The sequence below is a fragment of the Sorex fumeus genome, unplaced genomic scaffold (assembly GCF_029834395.1).
Source record: "Sorex fumeus unplaced genomic scaffold, SorFum_2.1 ptg000044l, whole genome shotgun sequence".
Classification (NCBI taxonomy): Eukaryota; Metazoa; Chordata; class Mammalia; order Eulipotyphla; family Soricidae; genus Sorex; species Sorex fumeus.
The window spans coordinates 53,209,761-53,232,765 of NW_026606101.1; the positions used below are offsets into that span (position 1 = coordinate 53,209,761).

Sequence of the window (23,005 nt, forward strand, 5' to 3'; positions counted from 1 at the left end):
TGTGTGTGTGTGTGGGGGGGGAAATTTACCTATTTTATGTTAACTCCAAAATATATTAGCATGGAATTTCTTTAGAAGTTTTATTAATGACAGGTTAGGCATGACTAGAATGAGATCCAAATATAAAATAAAATTTAATGCAAAATATCTTGTGTTCCACAGTTGAAAACGTACTTATGTGAATGAGAAGAATTTTATTATATTGTATTAAGGGGCTTTGTTTTCCTTGTTTACATAAGTTAAAATTATACAGCAATCACAAATTGGCTTTTACTGATTTATGTTCTGATTATTCTATTTGCCATTTCTTAAAGTTACGATGGAACAAGTAATTACTCGATCACTTGATCACTTGACTTCCCGTTAATCGTCGATTTGCTCGAGTGGGTGTCAGTAATGTCTCCATTTATCCCTGTCGCGTGCTAGTGTAGCCCAATGGCATCTGTTTGTTCTAGGAACATGAAGAGCCTCAAATCAATCGTTCATGATCTTGATGAAGAAATCTGACCATCTGGTAGGTGGGTGGCCACTTGGTCTTTTGACGTCCCGTCTCGTGAAATCCAGTCGGTAACTGCTCTAGTCCAGCAGTCGTCTCCAAATCTCATTACCTGTCCAGCCCATCTGATTTTTGACACCTTGGCAAATGAGACAGAGTCCCTGATTCTTGATCATCAATGGAGGTCATTTTTCTCTCATTTGAGTGAAACGTGATACTCCAAGCATAGCTCTTTTGATTCCTCTCTGGGAGACCTGAATAGCTGTTTTCATAGGCCTGAGGTCTCTGAGGTGTATGTTAATGCAGGAAGAACAGTGAAATCAAAGAGATGTGCCCGGAGACAGAGGTTCTTCCTCCTCTTAGCTATTTCTTCGATGCTCTTGAAGGCGTTCCAAGTCGCTCTCTTCCTCCTGTGCAACTCAGGTGTCAGGTCATTTGTCATGTTGACTTCTTGACCTAGGTACACAATGGGTCTCATAATTACAATGGGTCTCATTCCCCTGACCCTGAAGGAACAAGTAATATAAAGTCAACTTGTTATGTGCCTAAGGGGGTGGGTTGGGGATGAAGGGAAAATGGGGACATTGGTGGAGGGAAGGTCACACTGGTGGTTTGGAACACTGAATGCCTGAAACAAATGAAAAGCTTTGTAAATCATAGTGTTTTTATTTATTTACTTACTTTTTAAATTTTATTTTATTTTTATAAGTTTGTTCACAATAATTTATTACATTCAATATTCCAACACCAATCCCACCACCATTACACCTTACCCACCATCAATCACAGTGTTTTTAATATAGCACTGTAGCACTGCCCTCCCGTTGTTCATCGATTTTCTCCAATAGGCTCACGTTTCCATTGTGAGACTTGTTGTTACTGTGTTTGGCATATTGAATATGTCACGGGTAGCTTGCCAGGCTTTGCCGTGCGTGCGAGATACTCTTGGTAGCTTGTCGGGCTCTCCGAGAGGGGCGGAGGAATCGAACCTGGGTCTGCCAGGTCATCCCATGCAAGGCAAACGCCCTACCCGCTATTCTATCGCTCCAACCCAGTGTTTTTAATGAAAATAAAATTTGAAGGAGTTCACAATTTGAAAGTCATTTAGCTTGAAAGATGATTATTATGGAATTTCAGTGTCTCTTTCCCCTTCACTTCGGTAATAAACCCAGTAATTCTTAACTTCCATCTTATTAAGAAATAACTTCAGTTACTTAGTGATGCTATGTAATGCTTTAAAAAATTAAAAGTAGTATCAAACAGTTTTTATTTTAGTCACCAATATTTACAATACTGACAATGAAAGGATTTCATGGATACATACCAAGGGTCACGGTTATATTTTGAGGACGTAATCAGGTATGTTAGTTTCAATGTTTATTCATCCAATGGATAATTACTGTATACTGTATAAAATACATCGCATATGAGGCTCTGTTCTAGGATGTAGTGGAGAGCAAAGTGGTTAAAGAGATGGATTTTGTATGGTAGAGAAATTAGACAATAAACTCTTTAAGTGAAATAAGTGGCATATGAGTGTTAAGTAATAAGTAGAATAACAAAGGAGGCAAGGGAAACAGGAAGGAAAGGTTACAGAGTTATTACAATGTATAGGTTTAGATTTGGCATATAAGGAAGGTCTTAGTAAGAAAGTGACATTTGAAAAGTGATGAAGTTGCAGAGTAAATAGCAAAGGCCCTAGGGTAGCATGGAATGTTCAGCAATTGGGAGGTCAATGAGGCTGGAGTCTGATTCAGGCTTTATGGTCATAGTCAAGTAGTAACTGTATCGAAATGATAATGGGGCCAGAGCACTTCAGTCATAGGTCATTATCAGGATACTGGTTTCTTGTTTGTTTATATTTTGGCTCACACTCAGTAGTGCTCAGGGCTTACTCCTGGCTCTGTGATCAGGGATCTCTCTTGGGTGTTCATGGGATGCCGGGGATAGAACCTGGGTTAGATGTGTGCAAGACTACTGTACTATCTTTTCAGCCTTCAGACATTGATTTTTAATCTTAATAAGAATCCACTGGGGGTCATGTTATCAATTGTCTGGAACTTTGTTGAGACTAGAATATCGAGGGATCAGAATGAAAGGGGAGATTGCCAAGTAGGTTTCTGCTATAATCTAAGAAAGAGGGATTAGTGGCCTATTCCAACGCAATAACTAAGATTGAGTCTTGGTATATAATAAATAATTTGTTAATGACTCAATATGTGTTCTGATAAAAATAGGAATATAGGAGATTCCGCAAGATCCCTTGGGCTTGGGCAACTGGAAGAATGGAGTTATCATTTTCTGAGATGAGAAAATCTGTGTGAGGGACATATTTGGGGGCAATATTAGAAGCTTTATTTTTGGATCATGTACATTTTGAGGTAATTTTTAAGCATCCTATTTGCTATTCCATGTCATTAATGCCAATATTCAACATGGTTGAATATTCATACCTACAGTTTAGAGGAGAGGGTCAAACTAACGATAAAGTTGGAGTCATCAGCATTAGATGATATTACATATCCTGAGAGTAGATGAGATTATTTAGTGAGTAAGAATTGACAGAAAAGAGGTCCAAAATCTAAGTCACAGGTGCTCTCCACTTAAAAGACATTGGGAAAACAGGTGAAAAAAAATGGGTGAGTTGCAGAAACTAAGACATGAAGAGTATATTCATTTGAGTTTTCAGATCTATCAGACAGGACTGGACATTGGCTCAGCAGTAAAACACATGCCTTGCTTGTTTGAGACATGGGTTCTATTCCTGGAACTACAATAAGGAAAAAATCGTTGATAGAATCACCAAGTAGCAGAGCCTGGACCCAGATTTTTTTCACTCTCTCATGGCATCTGCTTACTCCGTTGGTTGCAATCCTGCTCAAGCAAGGGATGTGTTGTTTCATCAAGTCTGAATGATGAAAAGTGTCTTCGTTTTAAAAGTGTGTTTGAAGTATTTCATAATTTTAAAACGCATTAAAGCAAAAAGACCGTGGGATCCTAAACTGCCAACAAAGATTTGGGAATTAGCATGCACACTCAAAACCAAAAGGAGATGTTGTTGGAGTTGTTTAAAGGAAGGGTTCTGTTGTCTTGGATGCTGTTGGCAGGTCTGGGCCATGTGTGAGTGTTTAATTGGCATGGATTAAATAAGCCAGACAGTCCTAGGAGATGGGCAAGATGAAGTAAATATTACAGGACAAACAACTCTAGGGTGCACAAAAGTCCTCTTTTTTTTCTTTTTTGGGTCACACCCGGTGATGCACAGGGGTTACTTCTGGCTTTGCATTCAGAAATTACTCCTGGTGGTGGTCGGGAGACCATATGGGATACTGGGAATCGAACCCGGGTCGGCCACATGCAAGGCAAACACCCTACCTGCTGTACTAGCTCCAGCCCTAAGGGTCCTCTTTTCCAAATATGGCAGAATCTTCTGAAACCTTGTGTTGGGGCCGGTAAAATGTAGCTTCAAGATCCCTGGGTTGTACTTGGGTTAATACTGGTCTATTGGTATGGATTGGGGATCATAACCAGTTGTTTTAACCATTTATATGACATGAGATAAACTCAAGTTGTGGAACAGAGACTCCGAATGTTCTCCAGGTGTTATTGTCCTGGCAGAATAGTCTTAAAACATGCCTTTAAACTGGATACACATTATTTCCTCCTGGGGAACTTCTAACATCCAGGTCATATACAGAGAAATCAAGTGGATGAGGGTTTCAACTTAAGCTTCACTGGAGCCTGTGACTCGATTTTAGGACCCATTCTGGAACTAGATTAGCCACCAATGCTGCCTCATGAGCACTCAAGAATGTTTCTTCCCCAATTTTTGCCACCCTTTTCTTTTTTTACTTTTTGATGATATTTAGAGGTTACTCCTGAGTCTGCACACAGGAATTACTCCTGGCAGTGTCCAAGGACCAGATGGGATGCTGGGGATCAAACCTGGGTGGGCAGAGTGCCCAGCCTGCTCAACTATCTCTCCAGCCTCTGTGTGCGTTTTATGTTTTGTTTTTGTTTTAGTTTTGAGGACACACTCAGCACTGCTCAGGGGTTACTCCTGGCTCTTCACTCAGAGATCACTTCTGGTGGTGCTCAGGGGGCAATATGTGGTGCTGGGGATTGAATTTAGGTGGGCTGCATGCAAGGCAAGCACCCTATCCACCGTACAATTGCTCCAATCTCACTGAGTGTCTTTTCGTAAGGGTGTGTTGATAGTGGTGATTCCATGATTTCTGAAATTAGAGCACAAGATTAATTCAATGGCAGGAGGAAAGTGTTCTGATCTATACTCTACTTATTTATACTGTACACCAGATTTCCAAACCAAACATTGAACACATGATTTGAATAAAAACTGTTTTCTTCTATTTTGCATGTGGGTAATAATCAAGACATATAATTTGGGTACTGAAACATTTTCATCCTGAGATATTTTGATAACTTGCAGGAACAATAAGGTAAGGCACTTAATTCGAACTGACTTAAAAAATTATGAGACTGTCTTCCCATTGTAGTTTTTGTCTCTCTTCATGAATGTATAGTGATCCTAATTGGATTCAGTAAAATATTGGTGGATGGAGCAACTCACAGGAATCATTAACACATGGAAAATATACAAACCAACAGGAACTCACTTGCTTTGATTCAATGCAGATGTTTATTTAAACAAAGTCACCCAGAAGAATATACATTGAGAATGAAATTGGGTATGATAATTATTGCTAGTAATAACATTCTTGGTATTGAGTACTGTATTTTATTTATTTATTTTTAGATTTTTTTTTGTTCATACACCTGGTTGTGTTCAGGGGTTCTCTAGACCCTGCGCTCAGGGATCACTCCTGATGTGGTGCTGGGGGTCCAACCTGGGCAAAATGTATTCAAGGCAAGCACCCTACCCATTGTACTATTGCTCTGGCCCAGAACCACAGATTTTCGATAAGTAGGGTGGTAGAGCTTGGTTATATTCAAGAAAAACCTTTTTCAGAGGTGATACATTTTAAACTTAACATGAATTACATTTGGAGGTAGTGAGTTTCCCATCTCTAAAAATGGTGGTCATAGAATCAGGTCATAAAGTTACAGCCCTCCACTTCTCTGTCTCTCTGAGAGACTTAGGTTTTTTGGACCATAGCAGCAGCACAGGTCTACCTAGTAATTGCTGGTAGATCAAGAGAAATGGAAACTCTAAGATCATCTAATAGTTTCCCAGAATAAAGGTGAAGCTGCAATTCAAAGAGTAAACAGGATTAACTAAGTGCACCAAGAAATCATTATTTGTACATACACCCTAAGGCTGTTTCAAGTCCTGTAAATGTTTAGCTTCAGGAAAAAAAAGCTCTCTTAGATGTTGGTTTTGATCCCAGAATCAGAAGAGTGGTTTATAGGACATGTTGTTTTGTGAGAGAATCCAGTGCAATGGAAAGAAAGCCTAAGAGAACATTTATTCTTGTTTCTCCTTCCTTGTAGAAGGCCCTCCCTCTGTTTTATCTACGGAAATGCCATTCTTTTTAAAGGCTCAGACCCAACACCATCTTCCTGGGAGGCTTCCTCGGTTTCCTCCATTCCTCCTATCAGAACGGCCTTTTCTGGGAAGGCAGAGGGCTTGTTGGTGTGTGCATGCCTGCATCAAAATACAGCATTTGGCAGCATTCATTTTGGTACATGGTAGTTTCTTGTGAATGTGTCATTTCTTCCTCTAGGATCTCTTGGAAGTTATGAATCATATTTTCCTCATTTCAGTAGTTTCCAGTAGTGGTGAGCACAGCCTGGCATACGGAAGTGCTCAGGCAATGTCAAGAAATGGGAAAGTGTTTTGGGAGGACTTCGTTCTAAGACTTCGGGTTGAAATTCTCCCCTCTGGTTTGGAAAGAGAACCAAAAGCTTTGCTTGGAAAATGTTTGCTAGCATAGACAGACCACTTCCATCTTCCTATTACAGACTGAGCAGGAGGACACAGTGAGGTACAAAAATTTGTTCATAGAACCATAAGTGGGCTCTGCATTGCTCTCCCTGGACATTCATCGGGCTTTGCAACTATAATATCTCTCTCCTCAGCATCTTTCAACAAGGGACTTCATTACAAGATTCTAGCAACTGCTATGCAGACTGAGAACCACAAGTTCTCATGAAGACAACTTTTGATACAATGGGAAACAAAGAATTGTACATTCTGCAGAGGGCATGTGTTTTAGATATCTGCAGGGGATGAAGTCTCTGGAAGCTCCTTGAAAGAGGAGGAGGCTCTTGGAGATGGAATGATTCTCTGTAATAAACACTTAAATAACTTTGCTGGTATTTGGCATGGACCATACTCTTGGGAAATCAGGTGAGGCAGGTTTGGGGTGCAGCTGCAGTAGCAGCATTTTATCTGCATCAAAGCACTACTGAGTCTGAGGTAAATTTTATCTTTTGGTTTCTTTGGCTTAAATTTATCAGGGAAAAAATGGCTTCATTGGACCCTAGGTTGCCACAGCTTGTAGGATCCTTTTAGATGAGGTAAAGGACATGAACAGAGTCACACAGAGTGTGGAGGGTAGAGCTAGTTCAAGATCCTGGTGTCTGATTTCCTACCACCCATTCCTAATCCCCTTCCCTGCTTCTGTGAGCACTCTGTCAATTTGGTATCAAGCTCATGTTCATAAATGAATCGAAATGGAACATTCCACAAACCAAGAACTTTAGTATCTTTTGCTTTTTTTTTCTTACTGGAGATTGGAAAGGTGCATGGTAGTAATAAGTCCCAGGGCCCTAGTGCTCAGACAAAAGAGATTCTTAAGACTGAGAAAAAGGGTACATCTCTGATGCTCTAGGGCACAGCCAGGATTTGTAAGAAAACCTCACCTTCCCACTAGCCACATGCTCTTGTGTTCAACCATATTTTGAGCCCGTAGTTTGTGCCTGTATGGTGCTAAATGTTAATGGCATATTAATCAGTTCGATTCTCATCATACATCTATGAGGTAGGTCAGATATGCAGCTTCCATAACACAGACTAGGTCCAAAGAGGCTAATTATCTGCCAGTGTTGCAAAGAAAGTGACAGTGCCTGGGTTTCGCCTGGTGTGCTCATAAAATAGGTGTAGGGCGCTAGGCTACCACCCACTAGACCACTCTTGTTGACTAGAGAAGGATGAGATGAATGAGGAGGTTGGGACGTTGAAGGGGCATCTTTTATCAGATAATTATGCTCTGCTACTGACTGCCCCTGACCAGCAGTTTGGTGGATGAGGAACAGTTCAGTTGCTCATGTTGGTGACTCTCTGTATCCAGTCCTTGTTGTAATAGATGTTGGAATACACTCCATAGCGGTCCTTCTTTGCACAGTCCACGCCCCAGGATACCGTGCCCACTAGATACCACTGGCCCGTCTCTCTATTCAGGGTTACCATAGGGCCCCCCGAGTCACCTGAACACGCGTCTTTGCCTCCTAGTGAACAAGAAAAAAAAATGAGGGTGAAGAGTCCCTTCCTTAGTCTCAGAGGTTATTTCTTCTCCCCTTATCTCATTTGTAGTTTGCTAATAGGGCACTAGAGGGCGTAACAGACCGTTTGATGCAAACGGGCAATGCGTAGCGCTAGGTTGGCCTTTTCCCATTTTAGAGGGGCTGTCCTTTCATAGAGGGTTTCACAGTGGGGAAAATCAGTCTTGGAGAATGAAATAACGGAATTCCTTAGTATCTATGACATGATTTTTCTCCTCATGACTGTCCTCCTCTTTATTTCTTCACACGCGTCTTCCCACCACCCCCTCCAAACCCCTCCCGTCAGACTCAGATTTTCATCTGAGGCTCAGAACCACTCTCTTGCAGAACATTATTTTATGCCAGCTTCCTTTTTATTGTTGTTGTTTTTGATTGCTTTGTTTTGTGGGCCATCCCCAGCAGTTTTTAGGGCTTACTACTGGCTCTGCAATCAGAGATGTATCCTGGTGGGGTCCAGGGGACTATACGGAGCAGAAGGGAGAGAACATGCAAGGTAAGTGACCTACCTTACGTATTATCTCTCTAAGGCCCTCGAATCAACATTTTGACGTACCTTCTTTCTCCCCAGCACAGATCATGTCCCAGGTCACTTTCTTCATCAGTGGGGCATAGGACTCCTGGCAGATGTGATGGCCAACGATTGGGATTTCAATCTGGAACACAGGGCCATCGTTGGTCCACCATGCTGCCTGAGGTGTTCCTGCTCTTTGGACAAGTTCTTCTCTATTGGTTTAACCAGCTCTTAACAGCCTGGGGACCTGCCTAATGGTATATATATTTTAAAAAATCAACACTGGGGGTTGGGGTCTGAGAGACAATTCAGCAAGTTGGGAATTCCCTTGCACGTGGCCAATCTGGGTTGAATTCTGAGCATCCTATATGGTCCACAGAGCACTGTCAGGAGTGACCTTTGAGTGCAGAGCCAGGAGTAACCCCCAAGCATCATTGGCTGTGGCCCCAAAACTAAACCATATCAAAACAAATAAAAAAAATCAACATTGGGACCTGAGAGATAGTCCAGGAGGTAGGGCACTTGCTTTGCATGCAATCATGCCTGTTGAGACTCTGGTTTGAATCCTTGGCACCACATATGTTCCCCTGAGCATCACCAAGAGCCACTAATGAATACAGAGCCAGAAACAGGTCTTGAGTACTGCAATGTATGGCTCAATATCTCCAATGACAAATAAAGAAGCACAAATTTAAAGTAAACACTGAGAGGAGAATACAGAGACCATCTTTCAGTACAAACTCTCATGATTGTCCTGGCTCTGGCTCTGCTTTGTGACTTTGGAAAAGGCATTTAACCTCTTTGGACTTCAGTTCTCTCTATAAAATGGAGAGAACGATTCTTGCCTATCTCTTGCATTATTTCAAACAATGATGATGTATGTGAAGTCTGCTTGTCTTTTTTTTGTCCCCGTCCCACGCCTCCTCCACCCCCAACTATTACCTGCTAGAAACATGAGACATAAAACTTAGTCAGCAATTGTATGATCTCTGAGACTCTGTGCAAAATCATATGGGATCACATGGAATTGTAAGAGGCAAATGCATAGATCCTTTAGAATCTATATGGTATAAATGCTAGGTTCTGGGAAGTTCACTGTTGCTCTTACTGCTTATCTGGTTAGTGAGCATTTCCTCTTCTCTTACAAAACTCTGAGCTTCTAGACACTGGGCCTGTATTGTATCCATTTCTCTCTTGTATAACTTGCTGCATAGTTGGTACTTAGGGAAGATTTTTTTTTAAAGTGAGATGCTATATTGATACAGGAAAGTAAAGAATTGTGATGATTACTGCTCTTAAATCAGCTTTGGGGTAAATGTTGGAGTAGATTTCTGGATTACAGCAGGGAAAGATGAGTTTCATTCAATCTAACACATCATGCTAATCACAGTGATAATGACTTTCTGTCTCCCTACTTGACTATAAATCTAAGGAGGCCAGAGAACAGACGTGTCCTTTTTTTTTTTTTCTTTTTGGGTCACACCGGCCATGCACAGGGGTTACTCCTGGCTCGTGTACTTAGAAATTACTCCTGGAGGTGCTTGGGGGACCATATGGGATGCTGGGAATCGAACCCCAGGTCGGCCATGTGCAAGGCAAACGTCCCACCTGGTGTGCTATCGCTCCAGCCCCCAGATCTGTCCTATTACTCCTCAGTATACCTAGCTAGTTTAATATCCGACACACCGGGGGCACCAAATAAAAATGTGGGAGTTAATGAATGAAAGAATGAATGAACACAAACAGTTCAAACATTTTGGAATTCAAAGTCCTAGTGAACTTTGGAGGTGAGTCTGTTTCCTGAACCCAGGGGAACTTCTACCTATATTTCCTACTGGACTGTCCAACTCCCTGAGGGAAACATGGGACAGGAGAGTCCAATCTTAGACACTATCCATTGAACTTACCTCCATTAGGGTCTCTGGGAACCTTTGCAAGAACTGTTTTCCCCAGCCACTGACAATGACCATGGTCCCTGGAAGAGAGAAAACAACAACAGTCAGAGCAGATAAGGCTGTCTGTGAGGGTATCAAAGGACTATATCCTGCAGCTTCATCAGCTTCTGCCTTTGGAGGAAGCGCTGAATTTGGCCTGGCAGAAAAAGGTACCTTAGTATGGAGAAAAACTAACTGTGTGGTTTGAAGTTGCCTGCAGCATCATTTGTGTCTATGAGACATGAACTGGCTTATTTATTCCGCAGCTTCCCTGCCCAACAAGCATGGAAATAAGATGCTACAAGGGCTGTGGCCTCATCTCTCTTGTTTAAAGCCAAATCCCTGTGCTAACAACAATCTAGGGGCTCAGTCAATAACTGTGAATAAATAAAATGTCCAGCCTAGTCCACATTATGCTATTCTGCCTTTAAAAACTTCACTTTCCTTCTTCTGGGCCTCCAAAAGTATAGGAGTTAAAGTGCTTGAAATACACATGGCTTCCCTGGGTTGAGTTCTGGCACCACATGTGGTCCCCTGAGCACCATCAGAAATGTTTCCTGAATACCAATCTGGAAACAATACCTGAGCTGAGATGGGTGTGACCCAAAGAACAAATTTTTTTTTTCACCAAAAGTACATACCACAATATATTGGCTTCATCCATTGATGGGTACACCTGGCAATGCTACATTTGACAATACTCCTGGCTCTGCACTCAGGAATCATTTCTGACGGTGCTTGGGGGACCATATGGGATGTCAGAGATTGGACCCAGGTCTGCCATGTGCAAGGCAAATGCTCTCCCTGCTGAACTATCTCTCCAGCCCCTATTGATGGTCTATAATTAAGATTGTTCTATATCCTAGACTTTTAGCTATTTTTTAAAAAATAGATTTTCTGAACTAAAGGAGATTAGCTGTGGCAAGACAAGCTCTGGATTTAGAATAGGTCAAAAATCATATTCCCCCTTTAAATTTTTTTTAAATTTACTCACTATGGATTACAAAATTATTCATTACTGGGTTTCAGGCATGCTATGTTCCAACACCAGTGTCCCTTCACCAGTGTCCACCTCCCTCCATCACTGTCCTCTGTTTCCCTCTCACCCAGTACTGATGGGCCAGTGATATCTAGCCTCTATACAAGACAATTTCAAAAAAATAACTTTTGGCACTGTGATTTATAGTACTGTTACTGATAGTTTTATGCATAATACTAGCCCTCCTCGTCCTGGTAGATGGCTTCCCTCCACCATTATTGCAGTGTTCAAAGAAAATGAAAATGAAACTCACTGCCCTGGAGGGATGCTTACTCTATATTGTAGATATTTGAGTTAATGATTTCACTTAACCACCACAAATAGGAGATTGAGGTTTAGCATCCTTCTCAAGGTCACCTGAGTAGGAAGTGGAGCAGGAGGACTGAAACCTGTGCTGGTGATTAAGCCAGTGCCCCGAAGCCACAAACATATGCTCCTATGCTCTGCTTTGTAATGCTGTGGAGGAGAAGCTGAAATGGAATTCGGCTCTGCCTAGAATCTCCTCAAAGTCAGGAGCACTGTCAGGATATTTTGTCATTACTGTTGGCGTTACTAGCACTGGTTCTTCACCTGGCAGTGGTGGTTGGTTCCGGCTGTTTTCTCTGGCAGTGTCAGCATGATGCCTCTTACACAGAATTTCAAGTTCACCCTCTAATTTGTCCCTTCCTAAGCTTCCTCTTCTCATTCATCCCCCCAGCTCTAGAGATGGTTGTTTATTTCTGCAAATACTATCTCTATGTGGGCTGGAACGATAGTACAGCAGTAGGGCGTTTGCCTTGCACGCAGCCAACATGGCTGACCCGAGTTTGATTCCTCCATCCCTGTCAAAGAGCCCGGAAAGCTACTGAGAGTATCTCACCCGCATGGCAAAGCCTGGCAAGCTCCCTGTGACATATTTGATATGCCAAACACAGTAACAACAAAGTCTCACGATGGAGACGTTACTGGGCCCGCTCAAGAAAATCGATGAACAACGGGAGGACCATGACCATGACTATCTCTACAGCCTCAGCCTTCCCCTTCTATTTCTCTGTCCCTCCAACACCTGATGTTAAGTTATCTCTATTACAATAACTGGGAAGGTTTTAATTTTTCTATGGACAGATGTACTACTGGTAGTAGTGATCAAGTCTATGGTGGTACTATGGTATTACCATTATGCTGCCTTGGAATGACTTCTGATTTGTGGAGGGTGGCAAGGAAGTGTCAGCTGAGAAATTACAAGAATCTCATCAGCTGGGGTACCAGCATCTTTGCAGCACTAGAAACCTCTGAAGAAGCACCAGCTGCTCTGAGAAGTCAGAGCATGGGAGGGGAGGAGTACCTTCCTCTGTGGGCCCCTCAGGAAGACAGATGGGCATCACAAAATTGTTCAGCCTTGGACGGTCCAACAGTTCCACAAGAGCCACATCATTCTCAAACGTCTTGGGGTCATAGAGGGGATGGAGGAAGATGTGTTTGACCTTGAGATGCTGCTCATTTTCATCTGACCGGATCCTCCAGTGCTTTCCTGGACAGGAGGGAGACATCAGAGAGACAGAGACAATGAAGTCAAGCAGGATAGGGTCTGTTCCCTGACTTGCACCTTTTCCTGCCACTCACCCACCTTTGCCCATTTATTCCACTCTACCCCATCTCCATGGAAATTCTATTCCTTATAATCCTTATTTTGATGCCCGTCACATGTTTAAACCATGTACCTACTCTTCAGTGTCTGTATCATGGGTTGCCTCTTCTATGAAGTCCTTCTGATTAGATTCTACAGCTAGATATCATTTCCCTCTGAGCTTGCACGGCACTTTGGCTGTTCCTCTCCCACAGAATTTACTGCTTCCAACCTTCTTTCAGTGGGCTTTTTGATTGTGTTTTTTGGTTTTTTGAAGTCAATAGTTTTATTTAGGAAATAGAGAGAGGAAAAGGAAAGAGGAGAGGTGAGGAGAGGAAAGGAGAGGAGAGGACAGGACAGGACAGGACATGACAGGGCAGGACAGGACAGGAGAGGACAGGAGGGAGAAGGGAGGGAGCAGAAAGGTGGGAGGGAGGGAGCAAGGAGGGAAAGAGAGAGAGAGATAGAGAGAGAGAACAGAATCTTAGACAGAAAAGAAATTATGCACGCCCCCCCCCCCAAGCTGGGATGCCAGTGATTACACTATTTGTGTTAATTATTTATTCCTTTATTAGACTACGAACTTTTTTCCCCCCCACAACTTAATTATATGTGAGTCCTTAGCTCCTGGCATGGTGTCAGTAATTGAATTGCATGAACTCAGCTGGTGGTCTTGATTTAACAAACAAGAGGGCAAACCTGGATTATTTGTATATAATTCATTGAAACCACAGATTCATAGAAGCCTGCAGCATCTTTGGGAATAACTCTGTCTCATCATTATAGAAATGGATATCTAGCCTTGACTGACTCATCCTGATCCCAATACCTGAAAATGATAACCTCTGGTTTCGAAAATCCAGTTGATAGGACTGGACCCTGGACACCTGTCCTGGCTTGTTTGGTTTATTAGTTTTTATCCCAGGTGCCCTGCCCTGATGAGTGGATGAGTGCACACCCAGACCACAATTGGCTTCAAGAGTCAGTTTTCCCTTCACTCACCCAAGATGATTTTGAAGTCAGAAGGTCTGAGCAAGTATGAATCGTGCAGGATTGTTTCCTCTGGATCAAGTGACTGGTGCAGGCAGTGGGCTGCCGTCACAATCCACCTGGAGCCTGAGGAAGGAATCGCACAAACCTGTTTGTCTCCACTGGTCATATGCACCGGTCCTGCCTCCCACTGTGTCCTCAGAGGCCTTTACACTACTCCAAGGGAGTTGTGTCCATTGTGTGTCACAGGTCCAAGGCTATGCTCAGGGGTTACTCCTAATTCTACATTTAGGAATTAATCCTGGCAGTGCTTTGGAAACCATATGGGATGCCAGGGATGGAACCTGGTGGGCAAGGGAGGTGTTGTTGTTGTTGTTGTGTGTGTGTGTGTGTGTGTGTGTGAACATGCTAGGCAAGTACCTTACCCGCTGTACAATCTCTCCAGCCCCAAGATGCTGTTCTTAAGATGAGGTGTGATTTCAACCATGGTTTCATCTGCTTATTTTAACTTTGGTTGATCTCTTATTTTTTATTTACTATAGTGTAGGCTGGAGTGATAACACAGCGGGTAGGACATTTGCCTTGCATGCGGCCTACTCGGCTGAGCCGAGTTCGATTCCTCCACCCCTCTCGGAGAGCCCGGCAAGCTACCGAGAGTATCTCGCCCGCACAGCAGAGCCTGGCAAGCTCCCCATGACGTATTCGATATGCCAAACACAGTAACAACAAGCCTCACAATGGAGATGTTACTGGGTCTGCTTGAGCAAATCAATGAACAATGGGAGGACAGTGACAGCAGTGTAAGTTATGCGTATATAGGTAGTGCTGCCATTCATTGTCTTGGTATAAACAGTTACCTTGTCTTACACAGGGCTGGAGCAATAGCACAGCGGTAGGGCGTTTGCCTTGCATGCAGCCAACATGGCCGACCCGAGTTCGATTCCTCCGCCCCTCTTGGAGAGCCCGGCAAGCTACCGAGAGTATCTCGCACAGCAGAGCCTGGCAAGCTCCCCGTGACGTATTCTATATGCCAAACACAGTAACAAAAAAGTCTCCAATGGAGACGTTACTGGGCCCACTCGAGCAAATTGACGAACAACGGGAGGGCCTTTACCTTTACCTTTTACCACCACCACAACACACACAGCATCCCCTGCAGGCCCCTGTGTCACTTACCGTTATTCACTGACTCCTCTCAATCTGGTACCTGTAGTTAGTATTCCAGCACCCAGAGTTGTTATCAGTAGATATTATCTGACCTTGTTTTATCTAAACACCACAGAGTGAGGTCATCTGCTGTTTGTCCTCCTTTTGACGTATTAGACTTTTAGTTCCATCCAAGTTACAGCAGACTGTATGATTTCATTTTTTTTCTTATGATTGCATAGAATTCCATTGTGTACATATACTACAACTTCTTTATCCATTCATGTGTCATTGGACATTTGAGTTGTTTTCATAACCTGGCTATTGTACTAAGTCCTACAGTGGACATAAATGTATCCGTGTCCTTTCTGATCAGTGCTTTTGTGTTTTGAGAGTAGATAACAAGAAGTGGCAGTAATTGGGGGACCATGTGGGATGCCAGGGATTGAACCTGAATTGGGCATGCTTGGGGGTGTCCCTGTGTCATATAGGAGCTCTGTACCTTTTATTGTTTTGAGAAATCTTCATACTGTTTTTCATAGAAACTGAGCCCGACAATATTCCCAGAAATGGTGAAGAAGAGTTCTGGGCTAACATCTTAAAGAAGGTATTATCTTTTTTTGGCAGGGGACCAAACTCAGCAGTGTTCAGGGCTTACTACTGGCTCTGAACTCAGGGATCATTCCTGGTGGGCTCAGGGACCATACATGGTGCCGGGAATAAAACCTGGGTGGGCTGAATGCAAAGCAAGCCCCCTACCCACAAAACTATTGCTGTGGCCTGAGGTTATTAGCTTAATTAAACCCATAGATTGGTGAGCCCAAAGTGGATTCACAACAATCCTGGTGCCTACTAGCTATTCCTTAGGTTTTGTGACTTGGTGTATAACCCTTGAAACTGCTGCATCAGCTTCACCTGGGAGTTTCTTAGAAATGCAGATTCTCAGACCCCATTTCACTGAATCAGAATTTGTCTTCATCAAGAAAATGTGTCTATTTTAGTTAATTCATTAATTAATTTATTTTTGTGGGGGAGAGCACACCCAAATGTGCTCAGGGTTTACTTCTGGCTCTGCATTTAGGGATCACTCCTGGTGTTCTTGGAGAACCATTATGTGATGCCAGGGATCAAACCCAGGTTCGCCTATCCATTGTACTATCTCTCTGGCCTCTAGGAAAATATTTTTATCCCAGACCCCCAATTCTCTATATTCAATTCTTACGCACAGTGAACCTTAAAGACCCCTGATATCTGGGTGCATCTTTATATACATTAGAATTACCTGGGCAATTAAAACAAAAACAAAAATCAGTGTTTGAATCTAAAACTAGACCTAAGTCATGGGAGTAGGGCTCAGGCTCAAACATACTTTAAAATTTCCCTCAGATTATTCTATAGCTTTGGCTGACAAGTTTCAATCTTTTGATTTTAAGATTTGGATTCTGAGGATGAGAGGAAAACAGAAGTATCAAGGGTATCTAGGAAATAAGTAGCAACATCAGGATGAGACTCAGATCTATTGACAGTCAGTTCACTGCATTTGTCTATTCTTTGTGATCCTTTTCATTAAGTGGATAAGTGTCTGCCTGTTTCTTACTCAAGGATTAGACTTTGGGTCATCCTTTAGGTGGAACAGATACCAAATCCTTAATTGTATCCAGAGTGATAACTAGGGTGAGCTGAGCAGAGAGAAAGGCAACAGGGATACAGATGACTGTCGGAATTCAGAGTCCCAGCACTGGACTCTTTTGCACAGGTTCTGGGTCCTCTCAGGAGAATCAATGTGATATGTCTTCCCAGTTCTAGATGTTGCTCCACAAAGTTCCACCCTTCTCTGGAGTCCCTTGGATCCCTGCCCATAGCAGGATCTGCTGACCAAATGGATCAAGTGAGAGAAGGTACTTTGGTAGAAGATCTGTCTTAGAGCAGGGCTCTGGGGATTTAGTGAATGCAGGGATGCCAGAACAGGGCAAGTCCAAAGATAAGACTTGCCTCATGGTTCTGTGATTACTGATTGGGAGCCCCTCAGCCTGGCTTCCTCTGACCTGATTTGTGTGGGTGTTGAATTGGTTTTCTCCCTGTATTACCTCAACAACTTTCCTGATTTCTTTGCCCTCTCTCACTCCTCTCTTCTCTACACAACTGTGTTGGGGGGCATGGAGAAGGAGGGGTTCTGGGCTCTGGGGAGGGGGTGGTGGGTCCCCTGATGAAGGGTGTGGTGTTGGAATTATATGCACGAGAAACCAGTATTGTAAACCACAGACTTTCAATCAATAAAAAAATTGAAATGAACAATTGATTCATGGGGGAAGGCAAGAGACTTTGGGTAGAGCAAAAAGGAGAGAATTTTGTAGTTTGCTGGCGGGTAGAGTGTTTGACTTCAAAGATATTTCAAAATATGGGGAATAGACACTCAGAGGATGCAAGTACAAACCGAACTTTAAAAACCAAAGACTTATGAAATGAATTTAATTCTTAAAACTGTGGCCACATAATCCATCTCTTTGGCTTACCTTCTTCTCCTTCAGTTGGAAATGCCTTAATTTACATCTCTGCCCTGCTTGTTCATCAGCCTTCTCTTCCGATTCTTCCTACACTTTTGTTCCCACTGCTTTTCTTCTTAATTCCGGCCTCTCCGCTGACTTATCACTGATGTAGCATGATATGAAATGGCACGGGTTCAGGGGATGAAGGGAGTTGATCCCTAAGTATGATCATCAGATCACCAGAGCCCTGCCAGGAGTGATCTCTGAGTGCAGAGCCAAGAGTAAGTCCTGAGCAAAGTCCAGCATGGCCCAAACAAACCAAAACAAAACAAAGAAGAAATGCTGTGGGTTCTACTTTGTGCTTTTGTATGTGCACAATTATCGGCAAAGTTCCAGTACTTCCCCTTCTCTCCCCTCTTATGGGTTACAATTGTGCTTCCTCTTGTCCTATTTATTTCCCCTTACTCTGTAGTGTTCTCTTGTTTTCTCATCTTTTCTGTCTCCTTTTAAGTTCTCTATTTTGTAGGGTGCTCCCAAACAGTGCTCAGGAGGCCCCAGGGCCCCTTCCAGTGATTCAGCCAACTGGATCTGTGGTTCACTGGAGGGCCCTGTGGGGTTGGGGATTACCCAGGTCTCGTCTGGTGGTGCTTGGGGACTCCTGGGCGGTACCTGGTGATGCATGGGGGGTTCATGTGGTGTCCGGGATTAGATCTGGCCTTAATCCCTGTACTATCTCTATTTTTGCCCTTATACCCTGAATTTGTCCCCTATCTCAATCTCAATCCTTCCCTCCATTTGCTCCTCACCTCTCCATGGCCCTTTGGGAGGTTCCTTATCATAAGAACCTTCATCTTTGTGTCGGAGGAATATAAAGATCAAATGCATGCAGAGAGGTCAAGGATATATCCTGGGTTGTCTAGGCTGCAGCCCTCTTCCAGCCATGTGTCTTTCAATGGGGGTCTTTGATGGTGAAAAGAGCACCCACATTGGTGCTCCCCTGACAGCACCCTGGAGGAGGGAAGTTGCTAAGAGTCTGGCCAGAGCCCAAGAGCTTTTCAAGCACAGGTGAACCCTCGAGAACCTTCTTCCTCTGGTATGCAGCCAGAGTTTGGGGTCAGCGATGGGGACTCTAGATCTTAGTCTTTTAACTGTGGGTCTAGGTGTCATGGGACGGGGAGGAGTCACATAACTGAATGAGGAGGTCAAGAGGATGGAGAGATAGTACAGGAATTAAACGCTTGCATGCGGTCAACGTCAGATCAATACCAGGGAACACATGGTCCCTCTAAGCACTTCAGCACAGAATGGGAGTGGCCCTGAGCACTTTGGGGTTGTGTTACATCCTCCAACCCTTTCTCAGAGCATATGCTATTCACTAAATGTGGGGTTCTGAAAGTTTTTTTTAAGAATTTGTTTGAAAATAAACTTCTTTACCGCATTTATCAATGTTTGATTTTTATATAAATATATACTTTATATATCTACATACCCAGGTCACATCATAATTTCTCAGGAGAATAGGGGTTGTGAGTGGGAAAGTTTCAGAAGCCCTTCTTTAGATCACCATAAATCTTTCTTGTGACAGCAGAGCTGGGGATGGGCCTTAGATGATTTGGGCCACATTGTGGTAGGAAGAGCAGACACCATCCTTTCCTCCCCTCCCTCAAGCTCCCACCCACATCCATTTCATTAGAAAATTCAGACAGTTCTATTGCTCAATGCTTTTGAATCTCTTTCTTGCCCATCCCTTTCCCCTGTCCTTATTCTGAGGCTAATGACTTCTCTCCTCACTGTTGCAATAACTACCTCCCAGAACTCCTAGCTTCTGGATTCGCCCTTCTACAGATTCACATTGCCCTAAGACAATTTTCCAGACATGCTTCTGATAAAATCTAAATTACTGGGACTGGGGAGATGGCTTAAAGGGCTAGAGCACATACCTCGCATGTCTGAGACCCTAAGTTTGATCCCTGGCATCATATTCCCCCATCCCCACAATGCTGGGGTAAGTTCTGTTAACCCCCAGTACCACTGAGCCTGAAAATCACTTCATTGTTGGACTTGCACAACCTGGGCTCCTGAGTACTATCAGAGATCCCCTATAAACCTAAATTCTTAACTTAGTGTTCAAGGATACTACAAATCATCGTCCCCTAATTTCTTTGGGTGAGTTCCCTGATTCTCCTTGTTCCTGTAGTCCAGAGACCCCTATTTTTTGTGTCATGTAAGTGTCTTGAGTGGAAACCTGTGTTTTAGTGTCTGACTCGAATCTCTTGTAGTGCCAGAGACAACCCCATTGGCATGTGATAACTGAGTGAGCAAACTAGAATGAGAATATGTGTTTTCTGGATGCAGTCAAGATTTCTTTCTATATACTATACCTTTGGGCTCTGCAACCTGTGTAGAGAGTGTTTTGATTTGGGTAGTGTTAGATGCACTTCAAAATGATGCTCAGGAGGTTTGATGACCCCTATTAGGAATTCTTGGCTGGGTCATTTGGCCTGTGATTCAGTGTGAGGGTCTGAGGCTGTGGTGCTGCTAGGAACTTTGGTGGTCTTTGGGTGGGGAGGTCTTTGAAGGTCGCACTCAGCAATGCTCTGGAAACCGTGTGGTGTTGGGGTTGAACTGGAGTGGCCACCATATAAGTCATGTGCCTTAACCCTCTATCTTTCTGGACCCTAGACAGATTTTTTAAAAAATTGAATTACTGTAAGATACACGGTTATAAAGTTCTTGATGATTGGGTTTCAGTCATACAATGTTCCATTACCCATCCCTAGACCAGTGTACACTTTCCACCAACAATGCCCCCAGATTTCCTCCTCCTCCTCCTCCTCCTCTTCCTTCTTCTGCTTTTTCTTTTTCTCCTCCTTTTCCTCCTCTCTGTCTCTCTCTCTCTCTCTCTCTCCCTCCCTCTCTCCATCACTTTTAGGAATTGTGGTTTGCAATATAAATAATGAAAGGTTATAGACAGACTATTTTGGGGGGGGGTAACACCTGGTGATGCACAGGGGTTACTCCTGGCTCTGCACTCAGGAATTACTCCTGATGGTGCTCGGGGGACCATATGGGATGCTGGGAATCAAACCTGGGTCGGCCTCATGCAAGGCAAATGCTCTACCCACTGTGCTATTGCTCCAACCCCTCTTAATAAACAAATTGTGGTCGTTCTCTATGAAGAGGGTGGAATCCTCTTCCTCCCATTTTGTCCCTAGCCCCATGATCCCCAGCCTTTCCAACTTCTACTTACCTACAAGGGAGCCACCACAGAAAGGCTGCCCATTCTGGTGGGCCAGCATGGCAATCCAGGGCATGGTCCCCTTTTGAACTGGGCGTCCATTGAAGATTCTGGCCATCATCTTCCGTGAGATCTTGGGGAGCCCGCACACTGTAGCCAAGGGAGGGAGGGACATATCAGACTTTGGGCTCCTTTACACTTTCCTAAAGCTTCTGGATCATCACCCTCTGTTCATAATGAGTGTCCATGACTTTTCATTGCCTAGTATTAGTTTCCTCTTTCATTAACTGTACCTACCCCAGTTTTCCTCTGATGCTCATTCCTTCTAGTTCCTCTAGGATGAGTTGAGATGACATCACCTTTGGTTGTAAGGATAGAAATATGACCAAGACTTGACTAATTAGTCTCTTAGACCTTGTAATATGATGGGTTGGCCATTTGCCTTGCATGCAATAAACCTGGGTTCAGTCCCCAACACACCATATAGTTCCCTGAGTTCTGCCATGAATGATCCCTGAACACAGAACCTGAGCCAAGTTTGCCCCAAATCAAAACAAAAAAACAAAAACGTCTCTTATTCTTTGACTTTGGCAATTGTTGAGACAGAGCTATCACTTTGGCTAGACCAGTGAGAACCTGAATTGGAAATTCTGCTAAACTTGTTAGAAAAAAAGAGGACCTTTTCCTGCTGAGGTTGCTAAGCTGCTGACTATAAGTCTATATCTGCCAACTGTAAATTCATGTAAAGTCTGCTGAGAATTATAATATGAGTAGAGGAAAATAAGTGGAGTTAAAAGATGAGTTAAACAAAAGAGATTGCACCCTGATATTTGAACCTCTTGATCTCATCATTCCTGAAGTCCTTGGCATGATCGATCAGATACATGAGCCTAGGGTGAACCCCCAATCTCCACTGCCAGTCCCCCTTAAGCTGTGTAAGCTGTTCTTCAAGGAGATTTGACTAATGACATTTTCTCATGCTCCATCCATAGATTCTCGAAATATCTTCACCTTGAAAATCATACCCCAAATTGTGCATGAACTCTATACTCTGTTTTCATTGACTTGAATTCACAGACACATAGAACCTGATGCAAAGAGCTCTTGGAGATCAATTGAATTTATCCCTCATTATATAGTTCAAGAAGCTGAAACCCAGAAAAGGGATTGATTTGATGAGTGTTATTCGCAAGTAAGTAGCAAAACTCAAGGTCTACCTCTCCTGACTTAGTAACTCTGGCCTTTCTTCTTCTCAAACCAGTACTAGTCTCCAACCCACATGACTACTCAGAACATTCACCCTGCAGTCCCTGAATCCACACAGTTGACTATCTGCTTCCCTGGTGCTTCCCTGGTGAGTAAGTCTAGGAAGTCATAGGTGAAGGGACTGTTACTGTCAACATGCTGCTCAGCAGCATCACTTCACAGGCTCTTGTTGGCTGCTCAACCCTATACTCTTATTCTCATCCCAGCAGGTACTCAGAGGCCATAGGAGTATCTTCCAACTATCCTTTTTCACATCCGTCTTCTCCCTCTGTAAACAATTTTTTTCTTTTTGGGTCACATCTGGCGATTCACAGGGGTTACTCCAGGCTCTGCACTCAAGAATTGCTCCTGGAGATGCTCAGTGGACCATATGGAATGCTGGGAATCAAACCTGGGTTGGCTGTGTGAAAGACAAACTACCTACCTTTGTGCTATTGCTCCAGTCCCCTCTCTGTAAATGTTTTATGGATTCCTTATCCCACACTAAAACATACTCTGGAGACTTGATTTTGGGGATTCTCAACCCTTCTCAACTCTCCTTTCTCTTCACCTCCAAAATTATAGTCAAATCTTTACTTCTAAACAACTTTAACTTTCTTTCTTTCCCATTCATTCCACAGTCTCTCTTGGTTTTCTCTTCCATAGCAAGCATACCCCTAGCAGGAACAGACTCAGTCTCTACAAGTTTCCTCCTCCTTCGGAAGTTGACATGTAAGAAGAAAGTGTTACCCCTGTAAAGACTTGGAAATTCAGTGGTCTTTTAGAAATTTAGTAAATCTGTATTAGTACTTGGACTGTAAGGACACAA

General features: G+C 43.2%; 1 protein-coding gene across 3 annotated transcripts in view; it reads right to left on the reverse strand.

The window, feature by feature from the left end:
• Nucleotides 1-253: 253 nt before the first annotated feature.
• The window catches only part of MASP1 (MBL associated serine protease 1), an 89,720-nt gene continuing 66,968 nt past the window's right edge, over nt 254-23,005 (reverse strand). The window contains exons 11-16 of one of the 3 annotated variants that reach the window (XM_056121335.1): nt 20,944-21,081; nt 14,074-14,187; nt 12,790-12,975; nt 10,400-10,467; nt 8,535-8,634; nt 254-952 (exon numbers count right to left, since the gene is read on the reverse strand). In XM_056121335.1, the coding sequence (XP_055977310.1) occupies nt 765-952; nt 8,535-8,634; nt 10,400-10,467; nt 12,790-12,975; nt 14,074-14,187; nt 20,944-21,081 (794 nt within the window). In that variant the 3' untranslated portion in view covers nt 254-764. Of the gene's footprint in view, nt 953-5,143; nt 7,928-8,356; nt 8,443-8,534; nt 8,635-10,399; nt 10,468-12,789; nt 12,976-14,073; nt 14,188-20,943; nt 21,082-23,005 lie in introns of those variants that run through there. The other 2 variants (XM_056121334.1, XM_056121336.1) reach the window with 2 other exon arrangements.